This window comes from Brassica oleracea, chromosome C6 (assembly GCF_000695525.1).
Source record: "Brassica oleracea var. oleracea cultivar TO1000 chromosome C6, BOL, whole genome shotgun sequence".
NCBI classification, from domain to species: Eukaryota; Viridiplantae; Streptophyta; class Magnoliopsida; order Brassicales; family Brassicaceae; genus Brassica; species Brassica oleracea.
Window position 1 is genome coordinate 17,216,187 of NC_027753.1, and position 22,100 is coordinate 17,238,286.

General features: G+C 34.3%; 2 protein-coding genes across 2 annotated transcripts; one reads left to right on the forward strand and one right to left on the reverse strand.

Moving 5' to 3' along the window:
• The first annotated feature begins 274 nt into the window (after positions 1-274).
• Positions 275-3,874, forward strand: LOC106297609 (zinc finger CCCH domain-containing protein 62). Its single transcript, XM_013733816.1, is given in 8 exon segments — positions 275-1,220; positions 1,293-1,330; positions 1,332-1,457; positions 1,588-1,695; positions 2,691-2,694; positions 3,531-3,588; positions 3,590-3,651; positions 3,654-3,874. Coding segments are annotated over 8 exon segments (729 nt in total). The 5' UTR covers positions 275-1,108.
• A 4,591-nt stretch (positions 3,875-8,465) lies between these two features.
• LOC106300435 (chloride channel protein CLC-a) lies at positions 8,466-12,158 on the reverse strand. The gene is made up of 6 exons (XM_013736572.1): positions 11,610-12,158; positions 10,992-11,192; positions 10,722-10,899; positions 10,105-10,637; positions 8,905-10,024; positions 8,466-8,815 (listed from the first exon to the last, which is right to left on the reverse strand). Exons 1-6 carry the CDS (start codon positions 11,783-11,785, stop codon positions 8,711-8,713), a joined length of 2,313 nt encoding a protein of 770 aa, XP_013592026.1. The 5' UTR covers positions 11,786-12,158; the 3' UTR covers positions 8,466-8,710.
• Between the last annotated feature and the right edge of the window lie 9,942 nt (positions 12,159-22,100).

Here is a 22,100-nt window from a genome sequence, read left to right on the forward strand (position 1 = left end):
CACAAGATATGATGAAGAATATCTTGACAAACCGGTTTGATCTTGGAATCCACCAAAGATCGAATGTTCACAAGGAACAATTGAGAATCACTCTCAAACAACACACAAAGGTTTTAACACAGAACAAGTCTCTTTTTGTAGAGTTTTACAGAATTGAAAATCGAAAATAAAAAGCAAAATAAAAAACAAGACATAAAACTCATAAAACAAAGACTTGAATCCCAAAAGAGTTTGACTGAAAAAACAAAGACCAAGACTAGTCTTCACACGGTTTTGGTTGAATACCAACTTTTCATTTCTTGGCCGACCAAAGTTCTTTGCTGGTCGGGTCATCGGGTGGAGCGGGTCGGGTTACTTGGTCGGGTGAGCGGGTTGGTGACCTGGTCGAGCGGGTCGGGTGAGTGGGTCGAGCGGGTCGGGTGACTCGGTCAGGTGAGCGGGTTGAGCGGTTCCGGTTACTCGGTTGGTGAGCGGGTCAATCGGGTTGAGCGAGTGGTTCAGTTGAAGTGGTCGGGTCTTTGGTCGGGCCACATTCTTCTAAAGCTGAAAGACATATTAAAAGAGATTGGACTTCTTCTTTCTTGTCTTCTTTCTGATTCATCTTCTTAAAAAAGGCCACAACCATTTCCCTAAGCCTTTTGGTTTAGCTCGGGTCATTGGTCCATCCTCTTCGATCTCTTGTCCATCCGGTTTAAGTGATGATTCGTCCAACTCCTTCTCCTTGGTGCTCGTATCAGTTCTTTATGGAGATATGAAATCAGATTTGTTTATTCTACGGTATATGGATGTAGAAGCAGTGCTGGAAGCTTACCGATAAAGATTATGGATACATTGGTTGGGGCTAGATCCCTCTTCTAGGGTTATCAGAAGATTAGATGGAACTTTTGATCTTCTTCTAAGAGGATCATCATGGATGCAAGCAACCCGAATCTGCTCTTCAGTCTGCTAAAGTTTAAGTGATTTAGATAGTCTGAATCACAAGGCGCCAAGGAGAGTAGGAATTTCGGAGTGAAAAAGACAACAAGATTTTGCAGCTTCGGAGAATATGTTTTGAAGAACGGTCTAAATAAGTGGTCTAGGAATCTGATTTGGACCGCATAAGAAGGAAATGTGCCAAGGAAGAATGATCATAACACCTACGGGTCAACGAAACCCATTCCTGCACTCTTGGTCTTGCTTCCCAGGATTGGTCATGGTAGCTGCTCTCGATGGACACAAGAACTTATTTTTTTCCTTTTTCTAAATTTCTGGCTAAATCAAAAATATTCTTTTGCTAACATGAAGTTGCCTATAGGATATAAAGGGGATTGTGCTTCCTAAGGGTTCAGATAAAACTTTTCTCAGCCAGTAGCGATGGTACATTGCAAATATGGGACTGCCACACAATCAAACTTCATGCAGAAGCCGGGTTTTTAATAAGTGAAGGGCCATGGGTTTTCCTTGGCTTGCCAAATGCTGCAAAATTTAGTTTGAGGCATTACTTAAACTAAACTATATTTGCAGCAATCCTAGTGATCTTCGTGAGTTGTCTTTATCTTGCTTGTTCTGATCTCATAGTTTTTTTATGTTTATTTACAACCTTGCAAGCTTTCAACGTCCAAACTCCAAACCGATAAAGATTTGCATCTTAATGGAATGGCTGGTCAGGTGCATGCTATGACTGTTAGCAGTGGGATGCTTTTTGCTGGGTCAAGTGTAATTTTTTTAATTTCCTCTCACTTTCTACTTGTGTTAGTTCCTATCGAAGCCCAAAGAAAAACCCAACCTCATGATCCATAAGAAGCCTTTATAACTCATGTAACTGAGTTACAGATTCATATATATATATGTCGTTATATGTTCTGAAGTTGGAACCTTGGCTGCTACAAGCAGCTTCTCCCTATCTCATTTTTAAATACAATTAACGTATGTTCTGTTCTTGAAGACAAGATTATAGTCTCTCTTTTTATGTATATTTCTTGCTCTCAAATAAAGCTTTAATAAGCTATTATATTTCTGTTCCAATAAAGCTCTTTGAGCATTTTCTACATTTTAATCATGGTATCAGAGCTTCAGTCGGTTAATGGGTTTATCTTGCCTCTTCTAGAACTTCCGCTCAAGCTTATCAAGTTTGCTTCAACGTTTCATGGTGTTTGGTTTTGAAGGCGAAATCCAAAGAAAGGAAGAGACTTTCTGCAATGGTGTTGCAGATATGTGTTGATATGACAGTGAGGGTTACAGTTCGAGCTCTACTCTTTCCATCAGAGTCGCATGGTAACAAAAACCAGAAGCGGGGAATTGAGCTTTACTCTTTCCATCAGAGTCGCATGGTAACAAAAACCAGAAGCGGGGAATCCAATCAAAGAAGAAGAAGTTGGGCTCCAGCAACTCAACATGTTATTGGGTCATCCAAATAAAAGCCCAAATGCAAAAAAAGAGAGGTGGAAACGAAAAGCGCTTGTTTCCCACTTCACCTTTCAACGACAAGAGCAGGGGAAGTTCTTTCATCCAAATAAAAGCCCAAATGCAAAAAAAAAAGTGGAAACGAAAAGCACTTGTTTCCCACTTCACCTTTCAACGACAAGAGCAGGGGAAGTTCTTTCATTTCTCTTCATCAGTGCATATCTTCTGGTATGTTATGAATGATTTAGTGCTATTGGCTTGGAATCTGAGAGCTAAATGATAGGCTAGTCAATTGATGGGTAGTAGAGAGTTGTAGATTTTTTAGTAGTTGTGGGGACATTCTCCTTTGTCATGAGAAGTATTTGTTGAGGTAAGCGGGCTTAAGGAAACCCGAACTCTTAGTGAGAAAGAAAGGTGACAATGTACCTCTGAGTGAGATCGACTAAGCTCTCCAAGTTCAAGAGAAATCTCTGAGTGAAACCATGCGATACTCTCCAAGTATAGACCAAACAATCTCATACTGATCTCTATCTCTGTGACGAAACCATGCGATACTCTCCAAGTAGAGACCAAACAATCTCATACTGATCTCTATCTCTGTGACGAAGTGAGCAATCTACTTACACCTCCATGGGATCCTTCTTACTACTCTGCTCCTATCAAGTACAACATGTGTTTCAAACTGAGCTCCGTTGAGATTCACCTATGCCTAAGTTTGCGGGGGAGTATTGAATCCCAAAGAAAAGCCCAACCTCATGATCCATAAGAAGCCTTTATAACTCATTGAGATTCACCTACGCTAAGTTTACGGGGGAGTATTGAAGCCCAAAGAAAAGCCCAACCTCATGATCCATAAGAAGCCTTTATAACTCATGTAACTGAATTACAGATTCATATATATATGTCGTTATATGTTCTGAAGTTGGAACCTTGGCTGCTACAAGCAGTTTCTCTCTATCTCATTTTGAAATACAATTAACGTATGTTCTGTTCTTGAAGACAAGATTATAGTCTCTCTTTTTATGTATATTTCTTGCTCTCAAATAAAGCTTTAATAAGCTATTATATTTCTGTTCCAATAAAGTTCTTTGAGCATTTTCTACATTAATCACTTCCTTGTTGTATCTAAATTAAGTTGCTTTTGATAGCATATATATCTGTCTGGAAAGCTACTGACGGCGAGTCTGATCCTTCGGACACCATAGTGAAGTGAAGTCACATGATCTATTGTTGGGGGTCAGCGACTATACTCTGGTTCCGTGGATAAAACAATGTGTGGGATCTCAACACACTGGAGTGCACAATAACCCTGAGGCAACATACCGACACTGTCACATCTCTCTTACGCTGGGATCAGTATCTCTTATCGTCTTCTTTGGATGGGACCATAAAAGTCTGGGCTGCTTCTGAAAATGGCATCTTGAAAGTTAAATATACCCGCCGACGAGAACAAGTAAGGGTCCGAATGGTAACCGCGGTTTTGATAGATTAAGCGGTGCGGATTTAAAGTGCGGTACGGTCCAACTGCGGTTCATGCGGTTTGCGGGACAAGTGCGGTGTTGATAGAATAAGCGGTGCGGAATTGTGTTTGATTGGAGAAAAAGTATTTGCGGTTTTGCTAAATAAATATTTAGAATATTTATTTTAAGAATATTTTATAATTTACAATTTTTAAATAATGTGACTTTTACGGAAAAACAAATATAATTTTTTTTTTCTTCTATGCTATTTTTGAAATAAAATAAATTTTAGTTTTTCAGAAGAAATATCAAAATTAATTATAAATATGATAAGAAAAAAAATAACAAAATTTTAATAAAACATTTTAATTATTTTTAGTTAATAAGTAAATTTTGGTTATATAATTATAACAATTAATATAATTTGAATCATTAAATTACTATTAAAACTATATAAACTACTGTTTAAATAATCAATAATCATATTTAAATAATTAAAATAATTTGTATAATTATCATTTAATAAACAGAAAATAAATATTTGGATGACTGTAGTTAAAATAAAAATGTCAAAAGAGATAGTTTGAACTACGTGCTAGTTTTAAAAGTTCTTTACAACATATTCTGGTTTTAATTTATTACTTGATTTTTAAAATAAAAGTAACAAATTAATTAATATATAAAAACAATAGTTATCTAGAGAAGGAGGAGTGCGTATTTGCAAATACGCTAGTTATTACGTCAAGTGCGGTTATTAGGCCATTATTATCGCGAGTCCTAATGCCCGTCCCCCATATTATTGGGTCGAAAAATAAATAAAAAAGACCGAATATCATTGTAAACGGACCTTAATTAAGGTCTTTGGGCTTCGTCCTTATGGGCGACGTGGCAGCATCCGGTTGGAAGTCGAAATAGGGTTGGGGAAAGTCAGACCGTCCTCTTCTATTTTCCAGCCTTCTCTTTGATTCTCTCTTCTCCGCGGCGATAGCAGTGGCGATAGGTTCTCCGGAGGTGCGAGTAGTTGCCTCATCGACGCTTCTCCGCCGATTCAATCGATCTGCTGCCTCTTCAACGCTTCTTCGCCGAGTCAATCGATTCATCACATCGACGCTTCTCCGCCGATTCAGACCTAAACGAGGTATGTCTTCCTCCTCCTTCATGGGTTTTTTTTTGTGATTGACGATTTGTATCTCCGGTTTGTGGGATCGGTCATGGGATTTTGATGATTATGTATTGATTTTTGATTTGTATCCGCCTTGTTCTGTGATTGGTTGGTTTTGATGTTTCTGAATCGGATCGTCGTTTGTGATGAATGGGATTGTGGTTTGTGATTGTAAATGAAATAGAGTTACGGTTTTCTTAATCTTGTTTCGTATTACTTGCATGGATAGAACAGTTTAGCAATTTCGTTGTACAAACGCCGTGATGCTTGATTTGATTAAGAAAATTAGCTGGCCTTGATGTTTGATTTCATTTAGGATCATTTGAATTCCTGTTATATATTGAGAATTTCATTTGATTTTTTGTTTGATTCTCGTTTCTATTGTATGTATTGAGTTAAATTTTGAGTTTCATATATATATTGCAACTGATTAGTTAGAGACTCTCGTTTCTATTCCTGTTATACATTGAGTTATATATCAAGTTTCATGTATAAAATGCTCTGTAATGAATGATGTAATATAGTCAGCCTTTTAATACTATCGTTTCAGTTAAACCGTGCCCTTATTGAGTTTGAAATTGAGTTATATATTGAGTCTGATGATTTAGAGTTACAGTTTGAAACTTAGTTTGATTGAAACCAAATACCCTTTGAATTAAATGACCTTGTAAAAGTTAACTTGATTGGTTTTTGTGTTGTTGTTTGTGTAATAACTTCTGATAAGACCTTGTTGGTTTATGGTTAGTCATAATGTGGTTTACTTACCACACTTTAAACTTTTGGCTATTAAACCTCAACCATACATTGTATAATCGACGCAATCTACTATCTCGCTTTCTCTCTTCTCTGTTCTTTCCTCTCTTCTCTGTTCTTATTGGTATGGCTTCAAGGTATCCATATACCCAGTCCTCTGGTTATATAGGACTCCTTAACAGTCAACACGAAACTGTTAACCATGAAAACTACCCTTATGGAAGTTTTCATTCTAGTGTGAACCTTGGAGCATCAAAAATCCCCCCTTTCAGTTCCCAACAACCTGACGTGCCATCTCAACCTGTAGTCACACCAGTGGAGCGTAGGGAGAGGAAGAAATAGACGCCTTCTGACGACGAGGTTCCGATAAGTGGCTGGCTGAACACATCTAAGGATGTTGTTGTTGGAAACGATCAAAATGCACGGACCTTCTGGGAACGTGTTGAAAATTATTTCAAAGCAAGTCCTCACGCTAGAGCGTGCCTTCGGAGTCCTGCAAGCTAGATTCGCCGTTGTTAGAAATCCATCTAATTTATGGAATAAAGACAAAATAGAAAATATTATGAGAGCATGTATCATACTCCATAATATGATTGTCGAAGATGAACGAGATTCATACACTCAGCATAACACTTCAGAATTTCAACAAGATGTTGATCCTACATTTGTAGTCAAGAGGACTAAAAATCTCGGTACTACAATGGGTCGTCGAGCAGAAGTTCGGGATAGACAAGGCCATCAACAATTAAAAGAAGATTCGATTGAAAATATATGGGCTAAATTTGGACATCTCCCAAATAACTACAATGTTTAGAAAAACTTGGACGGAGAAAAAAAATAAACTACAATGTTTAAGTTTCTATGAATTCAATAAAATGTTTGTTTGCTTTTTTATCATGTTTGTAATTTTTTTTTCCAACTTTGTAATTTTCTCATGTTTTCAATTTTAATGTTATATGTTTTATTTTAATTTTTTTCTTTTATATATCATTACTTATTTAAATAATTAATTAATATACTAAGAAACATCAATAAGTCCTACCAATAATCCTATTTTCTAAAATTGTCCTTAACTTTAGTCCTTAACACCTAAATAATAATTAACTAATCTAAGGACTTAACAATTAGTCCTAGCATGCCCTTACATAGCTTTTACTTCAAGTGCAGTTTTAGACGGGTGTCAAGTATTTGATTGATAGTTTGAGCAATTGCGTGATGTCAGAGCATCTCCAAAAAAGAACTCTATTTTGAAGTTTCTAAAGCTCTATATTTAAAGTTTAAAGCTGTTCTTCTCCAAAAGCAAAACTTCAAACTCAACTTTAAAACTATTTATATTTTATAATATGGTCCTTATATTTATCATAACTAATTTGAATTCATAAAAATTTTGTAAATAACTAGCACATATATAAACATATTACAACAATATTAATTAATAAAATTTTATATTAAAATATAAATTTTTAAACAAAATAATTTAATTAATATTAAACTTTAATCAAAATACCATATTATTCTATTAAGTGATTTCCGTAATGCATATATGATCTACTAGTGCATTTTGAAGTAAAAATGGTTATCCTCATTTTTAATTTGTAAATTAGATATAAAAATTGTTGAAATTGGGTGATATTAATACTTGTAAATACATTAGATAAGAACAAGAAAGTAAAAGATAAACATAAAATATTGCTAAAAGACTAATTTTTATCGATAATATTAATACTCGTGAATATATTCAATATAAACAAGAAATAATTGTACGAAAATACATCATCAACAACAACAATAACGACCATCTTCAGTTACACAAAAAAATTGGACAATATTTAGAAATTTTGAAGGTTCCGGTTCAAACTTACTTGACTATTAGTGTTGTTGTAATATTTAAATTTGTGTAAATAGTTATGTCTTCATGTAATTTTTAAAAGCATTTTTTGTTAAGTTTCTTTTGTATATTTTGTTATCTAAATCTAGTTTTAAATATTTTAAATCTTATTTTAAAGTTTTATTTAATTTTATGTATAAACTTAAATTTTGTAAACAAAACTTAAATATTTATGAGATATAATTCTTATAAGGATTAAAACAATAAACAAGAAAATATATATGAATCATAAATGTGTTGTGTAATTGTATGGATTTTGTTATCTAAATCTGCTCTTAAATATTTTAAATCTTATTTTAAAGTTTTATTTAATTTTATGTATAAACTTAAATTTTGTAAACAAAACTTAAATATTTATGAGATATAATTCTTATAAGGATTAAAACAATAAACAAGAAAATATATATGAATCATAAATGTGTTGTGTAATTGTATGGATCAAAATGCAAATAAAATATGAAACTTCAAATTTGAAGTTTTGAGTAGTGAAACTTCAAATATAGAGTTTCACTCCTCAAAATTTCAAATTTGAAGTTTTGAAGTTTCTTTTTGGAAAGCAAAAAAACTTCGTATTTGAAGTTATAGAGTGTCTTTTGGAGATGCTCTAAAACCGCACATTTTTGAGAAAATTTCTTGATTGGTGGTGAAAAGCGGTTTTGACAATAGGCACTTTGAATTCCGCTTTTATTTTGTACACGTCAGTCCCCCGTTTCTTCATGACAACAACTTTTTATATACATTCTTGGTTCAAATGAGTTATAAGAGGTTCTATTGCAAATGACCGGCAGATACTGACAAAAACTTTCAACAGAATTGTAAATGTACTCGAATTGATTATTTCTTGTAATATATGGTAAAAAAAATATAGAGCTTTACAAGTAGAAAGTACAAATGTACGAAACAACAATATATGTGTTTTTGTGTGGGTCTAGAAGAAAGAATGCAAGCAAAACTGGACAGAATAAATATCACTAAGAATGGGAGAAAGAACACAATAATCCAAAGATGATGCAATCACTCACACATAAGCAAAAGGTAATGAATCTTGCTTTTGCTTAGTTTCTTTTATCGTAGCTTTCCACTTTTGTGTTTATCCAAATGAGGAAACGCTTGGAGAATGTTATAAGCCCTTAGATCTTGCCTTGTTAAGATCCCTATCACAGGAGACATCTGCAAACACATAAAAGAGACATGAAAACAAGTTTAAAGTAGTGTTCTTGCAAGATTGCTTACTTTCAAGAAAGGAGGGGACTACTTACTCCTGAAGCTTGAATCTTGGGAACAATCAGCAGATGTCTGAGACCGACCGATCGGAAAAGCACCAAAGCCTTAGCGACCGACATACTCTGCACCACTGTGTAAGGTGTAGTGTTGGTCAAAGGATGAAGATCAACATACATTTGCATCTCTGAGCTTGTGATTGCAACATCGTCGAAATTGTCTTCTCTCTCAGCCAACTCCACCGGTGTGAACTTTTCTCTGACTTCCCAGTCTTCTGTTCTTCTCTTCTCATTCAAGAACCATCTCTTTTTCAAAACTTTAACAAGATGTGCTCTCAAGATCAACCCATGAAGCTCTGTAGCATCACCATCCAGTACCGGGAAGGCGTTATGCGTTGTGTTCCTCAGTGCATCTACTATATTGGCAACTTTTTCAACTCCGCGAAGGGTAACCACCGGAGGCTTAGCATCACCAAGCTCACCTACAGTGAGATTCCTCATCCATGGCTCAGGATTTGCTTCCAGGAATGGTAAGCCCTTAAGATGGAGAATGATCTCGTAGATACTAAGATTGAAGCTGTCTCCAACTGTTTTAGAAATGAGAAGCACAAACATAGTAATGGGCAACAAAAGAAGGTTGTTGGTGAGCTCAAGGAATATAACACAGAGAGAAACAGTCATTCTCATGGAACCAGCCATGAGTGAAGCTGCACCAAGGACCGCGTAAAGCCCTTGGTCGATCTTTGTGTAAGGTCCCATTACTGTGCCTAGCATCCGACCGTAAGCAGAACCCATGAGGATGATCGGTAAGAAGAGACCGGAAGGTGTGGCTATACCGAATGTGATAAGCCCCAAAATGCAGTAGAGACCAAAGTATATCCACAGGGAAACCATACCAAACTCATTAGGAGTGTTTGAAGAGAACACGTTTCTGACAGCATCATCATTGGTTGTGAGAAACAGAGTCGCTAGATCGTTGTAGTAACCGTTGGGACAGTTGAACTGCTTGAAGTTCCCTGATCTTCCGTTTGTTGGACATGCCTCGTCTATTGAAGGATTACAAGGCTTGCATTCCGCTAAGAAAGGAAGCCCATACAAGCAAAGTGATGTGAAGAGAGACACCGAAAGACTTAGAAGCACCTTGTGGAGCTTACCCTTCCTGCACAAACAAACATACGTAAGTAAAGTGAAACTCTTTTGTGTTACTGATGTTTGCTTGACTCACAAGAAATCACTTACTGATTGATGAGATTGTAAAGACGAAGGACTTTATGAAGAAGGTGATTGTACAAGCTTCCAAGAATGCCACCAATGACACCAATCAATGTAACAGGGATTATATCCACTGCATGGTACCTAACCTCTACATGACTCACATCAAACATAATGAGTCCTCCTTTACCGAAAAGCCCGCATTTACCGGAGTTGCAAATCTCTATGAAAGCTCTCAATACAACCACCACAACAGCTGTACTGAAGAAGGTTCTCCATAGAAGAGCGCTTCTCCACCACGTGGCAACTTCCTCAAGAGCGAAGAGAACCCCTCCTACTGGTGATCTGAAAGCTGCACATACTCCAGAGGCAGATCCACATGTAATAAGATCTCTTCGGTCTCTGTCGTTGTTGAAGTAACGAAGCCATCTCCATTTGATTCTATGGTTGTCTGGACCACCTTGACCGAGTAAAGAAGCTATGCAGCTTCCAATGTGAACCAAAGGCCCTTCTTTGCCAAGATCAAGTCCAGCTGCAACTGCTCCAATACTTCCAACAATCTATATTCCAAAATACAGCAAAAAAATCTATGAGTCAAATAATTAATAGATCTCATGAACGCTCACAAGCTTTAGGAAACAAACCTTAACGATCATGGTGGTGGCACCAAACATATTGGGAGTGTCGATGCCATTAAGATAAGCTTTGATCTCTGGAATCCCAGGACCAGCAGCCGTAGGAGCAAATACAACAACAAGTACTGTCGCCACCAGAGTCAGACCCAAATTCGCACCAGTAAAAACCAACAGACCTGTCACATATCTATTTCAACAGAAACGTATCATACAAGTTAACTCCATTTCTTAGTTATGAACGTTTTTTTTTTGGTCAAGATTTTGATGATGAGTCAATACCTGTCTTGACCGATATAGTGGCCGACGGCCAGGAGTTTGTAACCCGCGATGTTTTCGACGGCGAGGTTGATGAGAGTAGCTATGAGACCAGTTAAGAGACCAACAAGAAAAGCTAATGTCCATTTTGCGAATATGTATTGCAACACTTGTGTCTTTGATCTGCTTCTCCAGTCATGCTTGAACAGATCATTCTCGTTTATTCTGCAGTAATCACAAATTTTAATTTAATTTTTCTTACAAAATTATTACAATAGTTCATGTCTCCATCACTGAATACTTTCCTTCGAGTTATTTATGAAATTAAATATTATCTGAAAACAGAGTAAAGATAAAAACTTTATGAGACCAAGACTAATCATGCTACTATGCAAAAGGTGACCCAAGTTCTTGACATCGATTCTTTTTTAAGATTTGGCTATTGATTGTTTGCGGAAAATTGAAGAAGTGAGAGACTTGAAGTATTACAACAGTTCATATGTCTGCATCACTGCTATATTCATCCAATTTTTATTTATTTTATATAAATGACGATAATCTGAAAACAAGAGAGTAAGACTAGTAAGATCTATAGAGAGACTGAGATCAAGAATCTAAATCTGTTAGGTAAAGAAGACATACTCATAGTCTAAGCTCTCGATGTGTGAAACTTTGGTACCGACCAAAGCAAGAGGAGTTGAAGAAAGAGTTCTATGTCTCTTAAGGAGTGGCTGGTTCATAGTGTTATTCTCCGGATCTGCTTCTTCTTCTCCATTGTAGTTACTATTACTAATCTGTAAGTTTCCGTCTTCATCCATGGATAACTCTTCCTATCTCTCTTATGATAATATGACCACCCAAAGAAAGAAAGAGAAGAAAAAGGAAAAGAAAAAGAAGATGGAAAATAAAAGGATTTTGGTTGGATCTTCAAGAGCTTTCTCTCTCTGTCACAAAACCACTTATGGTTTGGATTTCTCTGCGTGTTTAATTTGTCGTTTTTACTAGAGGAAGCACTTTTGCTAAAGCTTTATAGATCTCTCTAACATATAGACGCATAAAAAAAAAACATATAGACGCATACATGCATCATCTATATACACACTATATGTAAATGTAATGTTTATACATACAGAACATTTAATTTAAAATTTCATTTGTTGTGAGGAGTCACCAGTGGGTGGATGGGTGCCATATGCGTTTCTCACTAGAGATAAGACAATCATTATTGGCCTATATAAATATAGCCAAAAGAAGAAAGGCAATTTACGGCATATGTTGGAATATTAAAAAAAAAAACAATTTGTGTGTGAATGAATCGTCTACGTACTTTTAAACTATCTTTTAACTTGAATACATAAAAAAAAATTGTTAGAAAGTAAAAAATTGTGATTATGGATACAAACCCTAGATTAGCTTATATGTTTCTGTATATGAAAATAAAGGCCAATGTTGTTTATAAATCACTTTGAATTTGACGTAAATTTGAAGGACAGTTCTTTTTCTTCTAATTTGTCAAATTGAAATAGTTTATTCTTATCCACAAAGAAAGATCATCCATTTTTGTGTGTGACTAGAAAGAAATGGACTATTATCTATATATATATGCCTAAAAAATATTGTACTACTCTTTTTATTCCAATAGCGAAAAGAAAACAAATTAAAAATGTATATGTAATTTTGACGTAAGTTGAAGAAGGAATGAATAAACATTGTTATATACTCACTCCGTTTTATATAAGTGTCGTTTTAAAAAAAAAATTTCGTTACAAAATAAATGTCGTTTTCGATTTTCAATGCAAAATTTATTAATTTTATATAAAATTTATTTTTCTATTAGTTGAAATATGGTTAGGTGTATATGTAATACTATTTTTTTATATGAAATGTATAAAATTAATTGTTTCCTTAATCTATGTGCGGAAACCTAAAACGACACTTATAATAAAACATAAGGAGTATACACTAAACTTAATAATTTTTATATACTCTTGAACTCGAACATTTAAGAGTTTTTTTTGGCGGCAAACAGAAAAGTTTTACGTGGATAGTTCCAAAACCCTCGGGTGACATCCCTTTATGGCCGAAAGTGGGAATATTAGGTTATTACGCCTTTCATAAAAGGGTTTCTCATTTACATTTTTTTAACATTTCATCAATTTTCTGTTGATTGGAAATAACTAACTTTATCATAATGTATCAATTTCTAAATATATAATTTATATTTCTTAAGTAATACACTATAACTAGTTTTATTTGTTTCTTGAACAGACAGACCAACGCTCCATACTTTTCCGTTTTGGATTGATAAAGACTGTTGCATGTGGATCTCCAAGGCATTGACAAATTTATTCTGTTTTACGTGTAAAATATTCTACAATTTGCACTAGAGGACTATTCTTTATACAATTTTAATTTAAAATATTTGTTGGGGTTGCTTTTGTACACATGGCAGATCACAAAAATAATTCGACAAAGTTCTTTTAATCTTTTCCATTTCTCATCAAAAATAATATGCATGTGTTACGTAAATAATTTCCTCATAAAAAGCATTATCAACTTCAAAATAAAAGTTTATTTTTCCTAATAAATAAACATAATTTTGAATCAGTCATTTGGTTGCGTACTGCCCCAGTGACCATATCTAGGCTGGTGGCTAGTGTCAACCAGACAACTCAGCCAACTACACCAGACAGATCAACAAAGCTTTTGTGACCAATAATATAAAAACGTGTAATATTACACACTACTTGATTATCTCAAGATCCAACGTTCAAAACAATTCCGACCCCTGAGGTGACGAAGAGCCACTTTAATATTAATTTTCATTGTACGAATATTTTATATGTAATCATTTATTCACCATACACGTGATTATATATATGTAATATATGCCGGCCCCAAACTTCACTTTAAAATAAATATTTGACCGAATATATAATTAAGCAATCCATAAGTTTTAGGGTTATAAGGACCTAGTCGGGTGGCGCATGGCGTCCAAATGTTCTTAAAAGATTTGGGATCGAATGCCAATTCAAGTTTATTCATCTATCTACGTGGCCAAACAACAAAATCTAATTCTTCTTACGAGCAACTGGATTTGGCTGGCGCTGGTGGTCAGGCTCTCAGGAAACTGAGAGGATGATTATCGCGGTTTTCTAAACCGGTTTCTGCAGGAAATTAATGGGTGGGTTTCACTCTTTAAAAAAAAACGGTCGCGAGTTAAGGATTGATTTTGGGCCCGTTTTTGTACTGTTTGCAGGTCCCACCGACACGTGGTGGTTTGGATTGGTTCAATTTTTTTTTTTTGAAAACAAAAAAAAATTAAAATTTTTTTTTGTTTGAAAACAAAAAAAAATTAAAATTTTTTTTTAAAGACTCCATAAACGGGTTTTACCGCTAATCATGCTCTAATGGGTTGGTTTTCAGTATGTACGATGCATCGCTATCAAATGTTTAACATATATTTTGGTCATGGGTGGGGCCCATACAGATGAACATACACGTGGCAACTGTGAAAACCATGTGATCCATTTGTAGAGTCCCTATTTGACGATGATCTTGTTTTTATCAGGGGACCACAAGTATTTGATCCAACTGGCTGGTCTCATGTATGGTACACGTAACTAGTCGTGGTTCATGTGAGCTTTTGATTTTTGCTTTTTATTTTCTTTCGCCCATGATAGAGATGATGAAATAACATAAAGTCATAACCAACTATAACAAACAAAAGTTATATGTTCGAAGAAAACATTAGTTTTATATAGGAAGGCGGATAAAATAGACAATGTTTTGGTTTTAGTTTTATGATATGATGTGTTTGATTAAGTTTTTTTTTTTTTTTTTTTTTTTTTTGAGAAAGGGCTTATGTGTTTGATTAAGTTTGTTTTTTCACTTTCAGCAAAAAATATCTTTTTTTCTCATCAGCTGATATTTATTCAAAATAAAAGTGTTAAATAATATTACAAATTTTTAAAAATTATTAAACGATTAAAAATATAAAGAAAAATCGATAAAAGACCATGGATAATACTTGAAATGAAACAATTTTGATCTCATGATTTTAAAGTCTTTATCATGATAGTTTTGAAAATTTGGGTGTTAAAAAACTACGGACTGAGATTATCACATATCCTTTTGAGTATAAAGTTTAACAAACATATTGGCGATACAATTATTGTTTAATTTGGAGAAGAGATGATAAGATTGTAATGTTGATGAACACGGCGTCGACTCACCGCCTTTGGCCGACCAGCTACGTTACACTCTTGAGTCTTGCCATGTTTGCGTTATGCAATTCCTCGACCTTGGGGATGGGTTGATAGTGCCGAGTTTTTTTTTTATAAAAATTATATTATTCTTCCACTTAAATGATTAAAAAATTACGGCCTGAAATGTAGTTTAGGATTAGGTAGTTAGTTGATCATAATCTGCAAGAGAGTGCCCAGTTATTTTGTTCATCATTTCCTGTGTATTTTTAAATAGGGTGAATTTGTGAAATGACCAACTTTTTGCAGAGTACTGATTTTGACATAATGTATTATCTAACAATTGTGCTTCATTTTCACCGGTTTTACCCTTGATTCATACAAGTTGCCGGTTACTTAAAGATATAGAGATGACATTGACAAAATCCAAGTGTGGTCAATAATTAATGCAAACTGTCATCAATAAAAAGAAGATAATACAGCCACATCACATACATAATAAACACAAACATTTCATTAATTCTACTTTATATAACCAAAATAATATAAAATATTAATTATACATCAACCCTTAATTCTAGATACTAAAACTTATCTCAATCTGAAACTAATCTCTAAATATTAAACCTTAAATCCTAATCACTAAACCCTAAATCCAAATATAAACCATAAACTCAAATATAAATCTAAATCTAAATCTAACTCCATATTTTAAATACTAAACCCTAAATGGATCACTAAACATAAACTCAAATTTAAACTATATTATATATTTATAATTTTAAAATAAAATTAAAATTTGAAATATATATATATATATATATATATAATATTTTGTGATATTAAACTATACTATATATAAAGATGAAAAAATATCATACTAAACTCTAAACCCTGGCCACTAAATCTTAAACCCAAATCTAAGCTATAATATATATTTAAAAGAAAATCAAAATCTGAAATATATAATATTTTATAATATTTTATAATATTTTCAAGTACTATACATACATATTATGAAACATTGTATAAAATAGTATACAAATGTTTGTTCTATTTATATTAGTTGAGCATCATATGTAAAATAGTACGAGAAGAAATAAAAGTACTTATTGATGAAAAGACGTTCTTGAACTATACATGACCCTAACATTGTCAAACATTTGAATGAAACTAATTTTATGTTACGAGCAATCATACAAAAAGGCATAGAAGAGAAATATTAAATTTGAAGACATGACATATAAACCCTAAACTCTAGTTTGAGAAAGAAATCACTAAACCCTACACCCTAATCACTAAACCCTAAACCCAAATATAAACTCTAAACCATAATCACTAAACCCTAAACCCAAATATAAACCCTAATCACTAAACCTTAAACCCAAATATAAACCCTAAACACTAAACTCTACTCACCCACTTAAATACTAAAACCCTAGACAAACCCCTAGTTACTAAATCTAAACCCAAATAACTAAAGTATAAACTCAAACAAAATCTATATAATATGTTGTCAATTTTCTCAATATACACGACATAGTATGGAACCGCTATAAATAGTATAGAAGTACTGGTCCACTCCATTTACATTTTCCAAATGACCAAGTTTGAGAACGAAATTACTAAACCCTAAACACTAATCACTAAATCCTAAACCCAAATATAAACCCAAAACCCTAATTTATAAACCCAAATCTCAAAATCTAATGCAAACTTCAACTTCACCACCATTCGTGTAAATAATAGAATTTAGATTTTTAAACTAGAATTGGTAATAATGAATATTCCAAATAATCAAATTTGTTCAACATTAAAAAAAATGAATTTCATATTACAATCAATCACAGAAAATGACGGTGAAAATAACTATTGAATTTGAAAACATGGCATGTTATTACATTTTAAGGAATAGTATGGCATTTCGTCTCAAATAGTATGGTATCCTTATACAAATAGCTACCCTAAAGAATATATACTATACTATTCATTTCACTGAATAGTATAGACGGAGAGTTCATCTTCTTCAATTCTTCTTTCGTAGACATGATGATACACATTCATTTGGCTCACTCTCATTATTCTTTACCACCATATAGAGATCGTCTCCATCTCCTCCCTTTTTTCTGACACATCGACACTTTACAGATCCGCCGTCGTTATTCTTCACCGGTGGATATCTATCATGGATCTAACTCTGATGCGATAATCTCAATCTCATTTGCAAGATTTAAAAACGAAAACAATATGAAAACAAAAGCATGATTGTGAGAATCAGTGAGTTAAGAGAAGGAGGAAAAAAATGAAAGAGTTGGTGTGTGTTCTCACCGTCTACGCCTTCATCGTTGCTTCTTTTTTACCACAATTGATTGTTTTTCCCGTGAGAAGAAATCAATTCAAGAAAAAATCTGGGAAAAAGAATTGCACCTACGGTAAAATTACCAAAATAAAGTACATGCGAGAGAATGTGTGATTTTCAAAGACCACACGTTCTTTTTGAGTATTATTATTATTATTATTAACTTTTATTTATTTTTTCTTACATGTTTCAATCGGTTGTATGTGAGGGTAATATGACAATATTATGTATAAGAGGTAGAGTGTATAGGTGATGTAGGGTTTTTGGTTAGCCATTGAATTATAATTTGTTTGATGGTTATACGGTCCAATTTCCTTTTTAAAAATGTTTGGTTTCGACTGCTATTATTAATAATAACATACAATGATAGTAAACCAGATGGTATTTTTTTTTTGTGTGATCATATCCAAATGGCATCGCTATCAAGTCATTGCATTCTATCCCAAAATATTACCATGTCGAATGAGTCAACATATTTTTCATTGTCCAGCATAGTTCTTCCAACTTCATATGTAACATGGATTTTTTGGGATATAATTTTTTATACCGTTAAGTTGTGACCGTTCAATGATATCAAGCCACAACCATCCATTTCCACTTAAAATTGATGTAGAAGTTTAAGATCCATCTACCAAATGTATATTCTCCAAACATAAGATTTGAGATGGGTCAATAGGCTAATTTTTGCAGTATTTTCCTAGTTTTGTTTCATAAATATAACTAAAATTTTTTTTACATGAAATCCACTTGGGTCAATTGACCCACTTCCCATAAAGGTGGCTCCGCCATACGTACTCTACATAACTAAATTAATTAAAAAAAAATCTCATATAAAATAAAATAATATAATAAAATGCTATGCTAATTCTTTTTAAAACAAAAAGCTTTTTTAAGGATCTCAAAAAATTTTCTTATTTTTTCAAAAAACTTTGAAAGCTTCAGCGGCCCTAAAAAAACAAACAAATAACATATAACATCCACAAACAACGTGCTGCCGGTGAGGCAATGTTGGATGTGCTTGCGAGCTCGAGACGTGATTCTTTGGGAATGTATTGATGAGTGGGTTTCTAGAAGCTGTAGAAGCCGGTGCTTCAAGGTTTGAGGGCGCCTTTCTCTCCGGTAGCTCACGGCAACTGGAGGCTTGTTCCGCTCATACCCTCTCATTAGGTCCGTCGCTGCTACGTTAACATCAGTCCCTTTCCGGACATCATCTTCTTTTGTTTAAAGTTGTACTCTGCTTTAGATGATCTGTTTAGTTTCAATTCTTGCACTCTGCTACTTTGTGTCTGTGTTCTTCTGTAAAAAAAAAAAACTTGGTAATATAATCTTAACATTTTACCAAAAAAAATAAAAAATAAAAATAAAGTGACTAGTTACTGCTTTAGTTAGCTTTACGTATTCATTTACGTTTATGAATACTCTACATATTTTGTTACCTTGTTATAGCGATTAGGAAAAATATTTACAATAGCAACCATGCTTAGTCTAACCTAGCCTTGCGACATAGGGTATTTGAATCGGTTTCGGATATTTCCGTTATAGAAAAATTATATTCAAATAGTACTTAGTAAAATTTTGGTACAGATTCGGATTAGTTCCAGATTAGTTCAGGTATACAATTTTAAACCCAAAATATTAAATTTTAATTTACTATTTGTTTATTCTATCTTTTTTAAAGAAAAATAAATTAAAGTATCAGAGAGGGTGAATTCCATTTTTTTCATTCGTTACCCAAAGACATAAACAATTTCAATCTCACCTAAATCCAAAATTTGTCCAACCATATCTACCATTTAAATTATGTTATGCGAGAAGAAATCTATACTATTAAAGCAAAATTCCTATTAAGATTTTCCCTTGAGTTTTTAAGTTAATTACAATGGCATGTCATTTCTTTATTAGAATTTTTAGTTATTTTCCTCATTTTTAAATTCAACCAATCAAAAATAAGCTTTTAATACTAATATCCTTAATCCAATTAATATAACCTCTATTAACCTATTCTCTTCACAAAATAAATACCAATTTCCTTTTATGGTTTCATGTTCCAAATCAACTAACGTAGAAAACATTTAACAGCAAATCATACATATCTTTTAGAACTCAGTATAAAATTGACCATATCCGTAGGATGGGTCAAGAATCTCAAGATGTCATCGGTAAAATATAAATATTCATACGTTTTATTTATATTGAAATTTGACCATATGATTTTTTTTTAAATTGTATGACACCAAATTTATTTTCGGTTTACAACCTTAATAATTGGATCTTGTTATAAATCAATTGGTGGATGTCCATAACCAGCCCGGTCAATAACCGGTCCATACACTTAGAGGGAGAGACGGTCCAACCCTAGAGAGAGAGAGGCGGCTACAGCTTGCCTATTTCCTAATTCGTTTATGTTAATAATTTGTAATATTTCCTATTATTGTATTTTCATTTATCTCTCTTGTAGCCCCTATATAAAGGGAACACTTATTCATTAATAATATACAAAAACTTACAGTTCTATATCTTTAAGTTTACAACACGTTATCAACACGATAGCCTCTAACACCCTGAGCCTAAAACCAAATCGCTAAAACCCTAAAACCCTAAATGAAAAATAATCTGTCTCAGAACTTCGAAGAGACCGTTCTCCCAAACCGTGAGGACCCAGAAAACGATCAAGATATCAAATCGAAGCCCTGGCTGAGACGAATCAGTCAGTGCAAACCACTTGTCGATCTGACCACCGACGCGCCCTTACGCACAGATACAGTGCGCGCCGATTTGCTTTGGAACCCTAATCCGAACCCGACGATATTGACGAACCCTAATCCGTTCGCGACTCCGTTCCAGCTCATGTCCACCTGATCAGCTCCAGCCCCAAGGCGTTCCTGATCCTAGACGAACTCAGCTCCATCCTACATCAAGGACAGCTCGCGATCCGACAGCAACAGCTCCCGTTCGCATCAGAGCCGCTCGCGATCCGATAGAAGCAGCTCGCGTCCCAGCCAGCTCGCGTCCCGATCGTGTCTAAGCTCGAGGTTCATTCTTGGTGGTCCGGTTTCTACAAACAACTAAACTAAAGGTATTTCGAATTCTAAGAACATAATGAATCAAATTTGGTTGATTGTAAAGAATGAAACCCTAAAATATAATCTCTAAGATGAAAGCCATAGGATAATAGATCAATCCTAAGCGAGTAAATCGAAACTCTATAAGTTCGATCTCCAAACCCTAAAAATCGAGATTGATCCATTGGTGTCGAAAATCAACAACCTTGATTTTGCTGCCCTAAATTTATCTGGAGACAATTACCTTCAGTGGGCGCTCGATGCTAAGATCATCCAGAAGAATCCTGAAGCCCATATGATTTGCGGGTATGGTACACATTAAGGGCTATAGCCAGATATGTATAAGGGCAAGCATTTAGATGCTTTATATTCACCCAGAAAAACCCATTGAGATTATATAGAGATATAAGAATGAATGGTTTCCATATTGAAACAATGGGAGAAGGAAACAAAGAGTTCCTTCAGATATATGTATAAAATAGCCCAATGCCATAATGAGTCCTATAAAAAAAACTATACATGCATTCTCTATTGATCTAGACTATGCCAAGATCAGTATGATAGATGCAATAGTCATGGTAACCAGAATGGTTTACCCACGAAATTATACACTTTATGGTATGACCGGATTGGCCATCCTGGTCCAAAACATGATGCGAAATTGATATTGAAAAGGGCACAAAGAGTTATCCCATAGAATCTCACGTGTGTAGTATAAACACAAGGGAAACTCATTAGGCCATGATGTCCCAAAGCCCTTAAAGATTATAGTATGTCCATGAGGGGACAGTGAGGACAAATCCGCACATGTCCATACTATATATAGCATGGCTGAATCCTTTTATAAATCTGTATTGGCCATTACCCATAGGTCCAAACTCTCAGTCCAAGGCTTGGGGACACACGAATTTACATGCATCTTAACTAATAAGCATCAGACCATTAAGTGAACATAGATATTCCCATCTCAAATTTATTATGGATCATAAGCCAGACATATACATCTTGAGATATTTGGATAAGCCACCACAAATATATGTGCCGTTTAAGATGGATCCTTAGAAGAGGATGAGGATGGGGATATTTGTTGGATATGAATCTCCCATAAATAATGAAGTACCTTGAGCCAAATATGGGTGATCTATTTAGTGGCCAAGAACACGGATTGCAAAGTTTAATTGATCCGACTATCCAACATTAGGGGGAGAAAATAATAAGCTGGTAAGAGAAACAGAATGGCATTGACCATCATTGTCTTGGCAAGATCCTCGGACTAAAGAATGTGAAATAGACGTCCAAAAATTATACATTTACAAAGCTAGCTAATCAATGCCAGACACATTTGCTGACCCGAAAAAGAATGACTAAATCATACATAAACCAGCTTGTAAAGCACCAACTAAATTGATGTCGAAGAGAAACACAGTCAAGTTGCTATAGAGTCTATACAAGATAGAACAATAAGTTCCAAAAGATAAGAATCCTCGGAAACAAAAGAGAAAGGTGC

Bases quoted from the DNA above. Each gene is read 5' to 3' on its own strand.
- LOC106300435 (XM_013736572.1), bottom strand. From the start codon at position 11,785: ATGGATGAAGACGGAAACTTACAGATTAGTAATAGTAACTACAATGGA. The intron at 10,025-10,104 runs GTAAGTGATTTC...TTGTTTGTGCAG, and splicing joins CTTTACAATCTCATCAATCA to GAAGGGTAAGCTCCACAAGG. The intron at 8,816-8,904 runs GTAAGTAGTCCC...ATGTGTTTGCAG, and splicing joins CCAAGATTCAAGCTTCAGGA to ATGTCTCCTGTGATAGGGAT.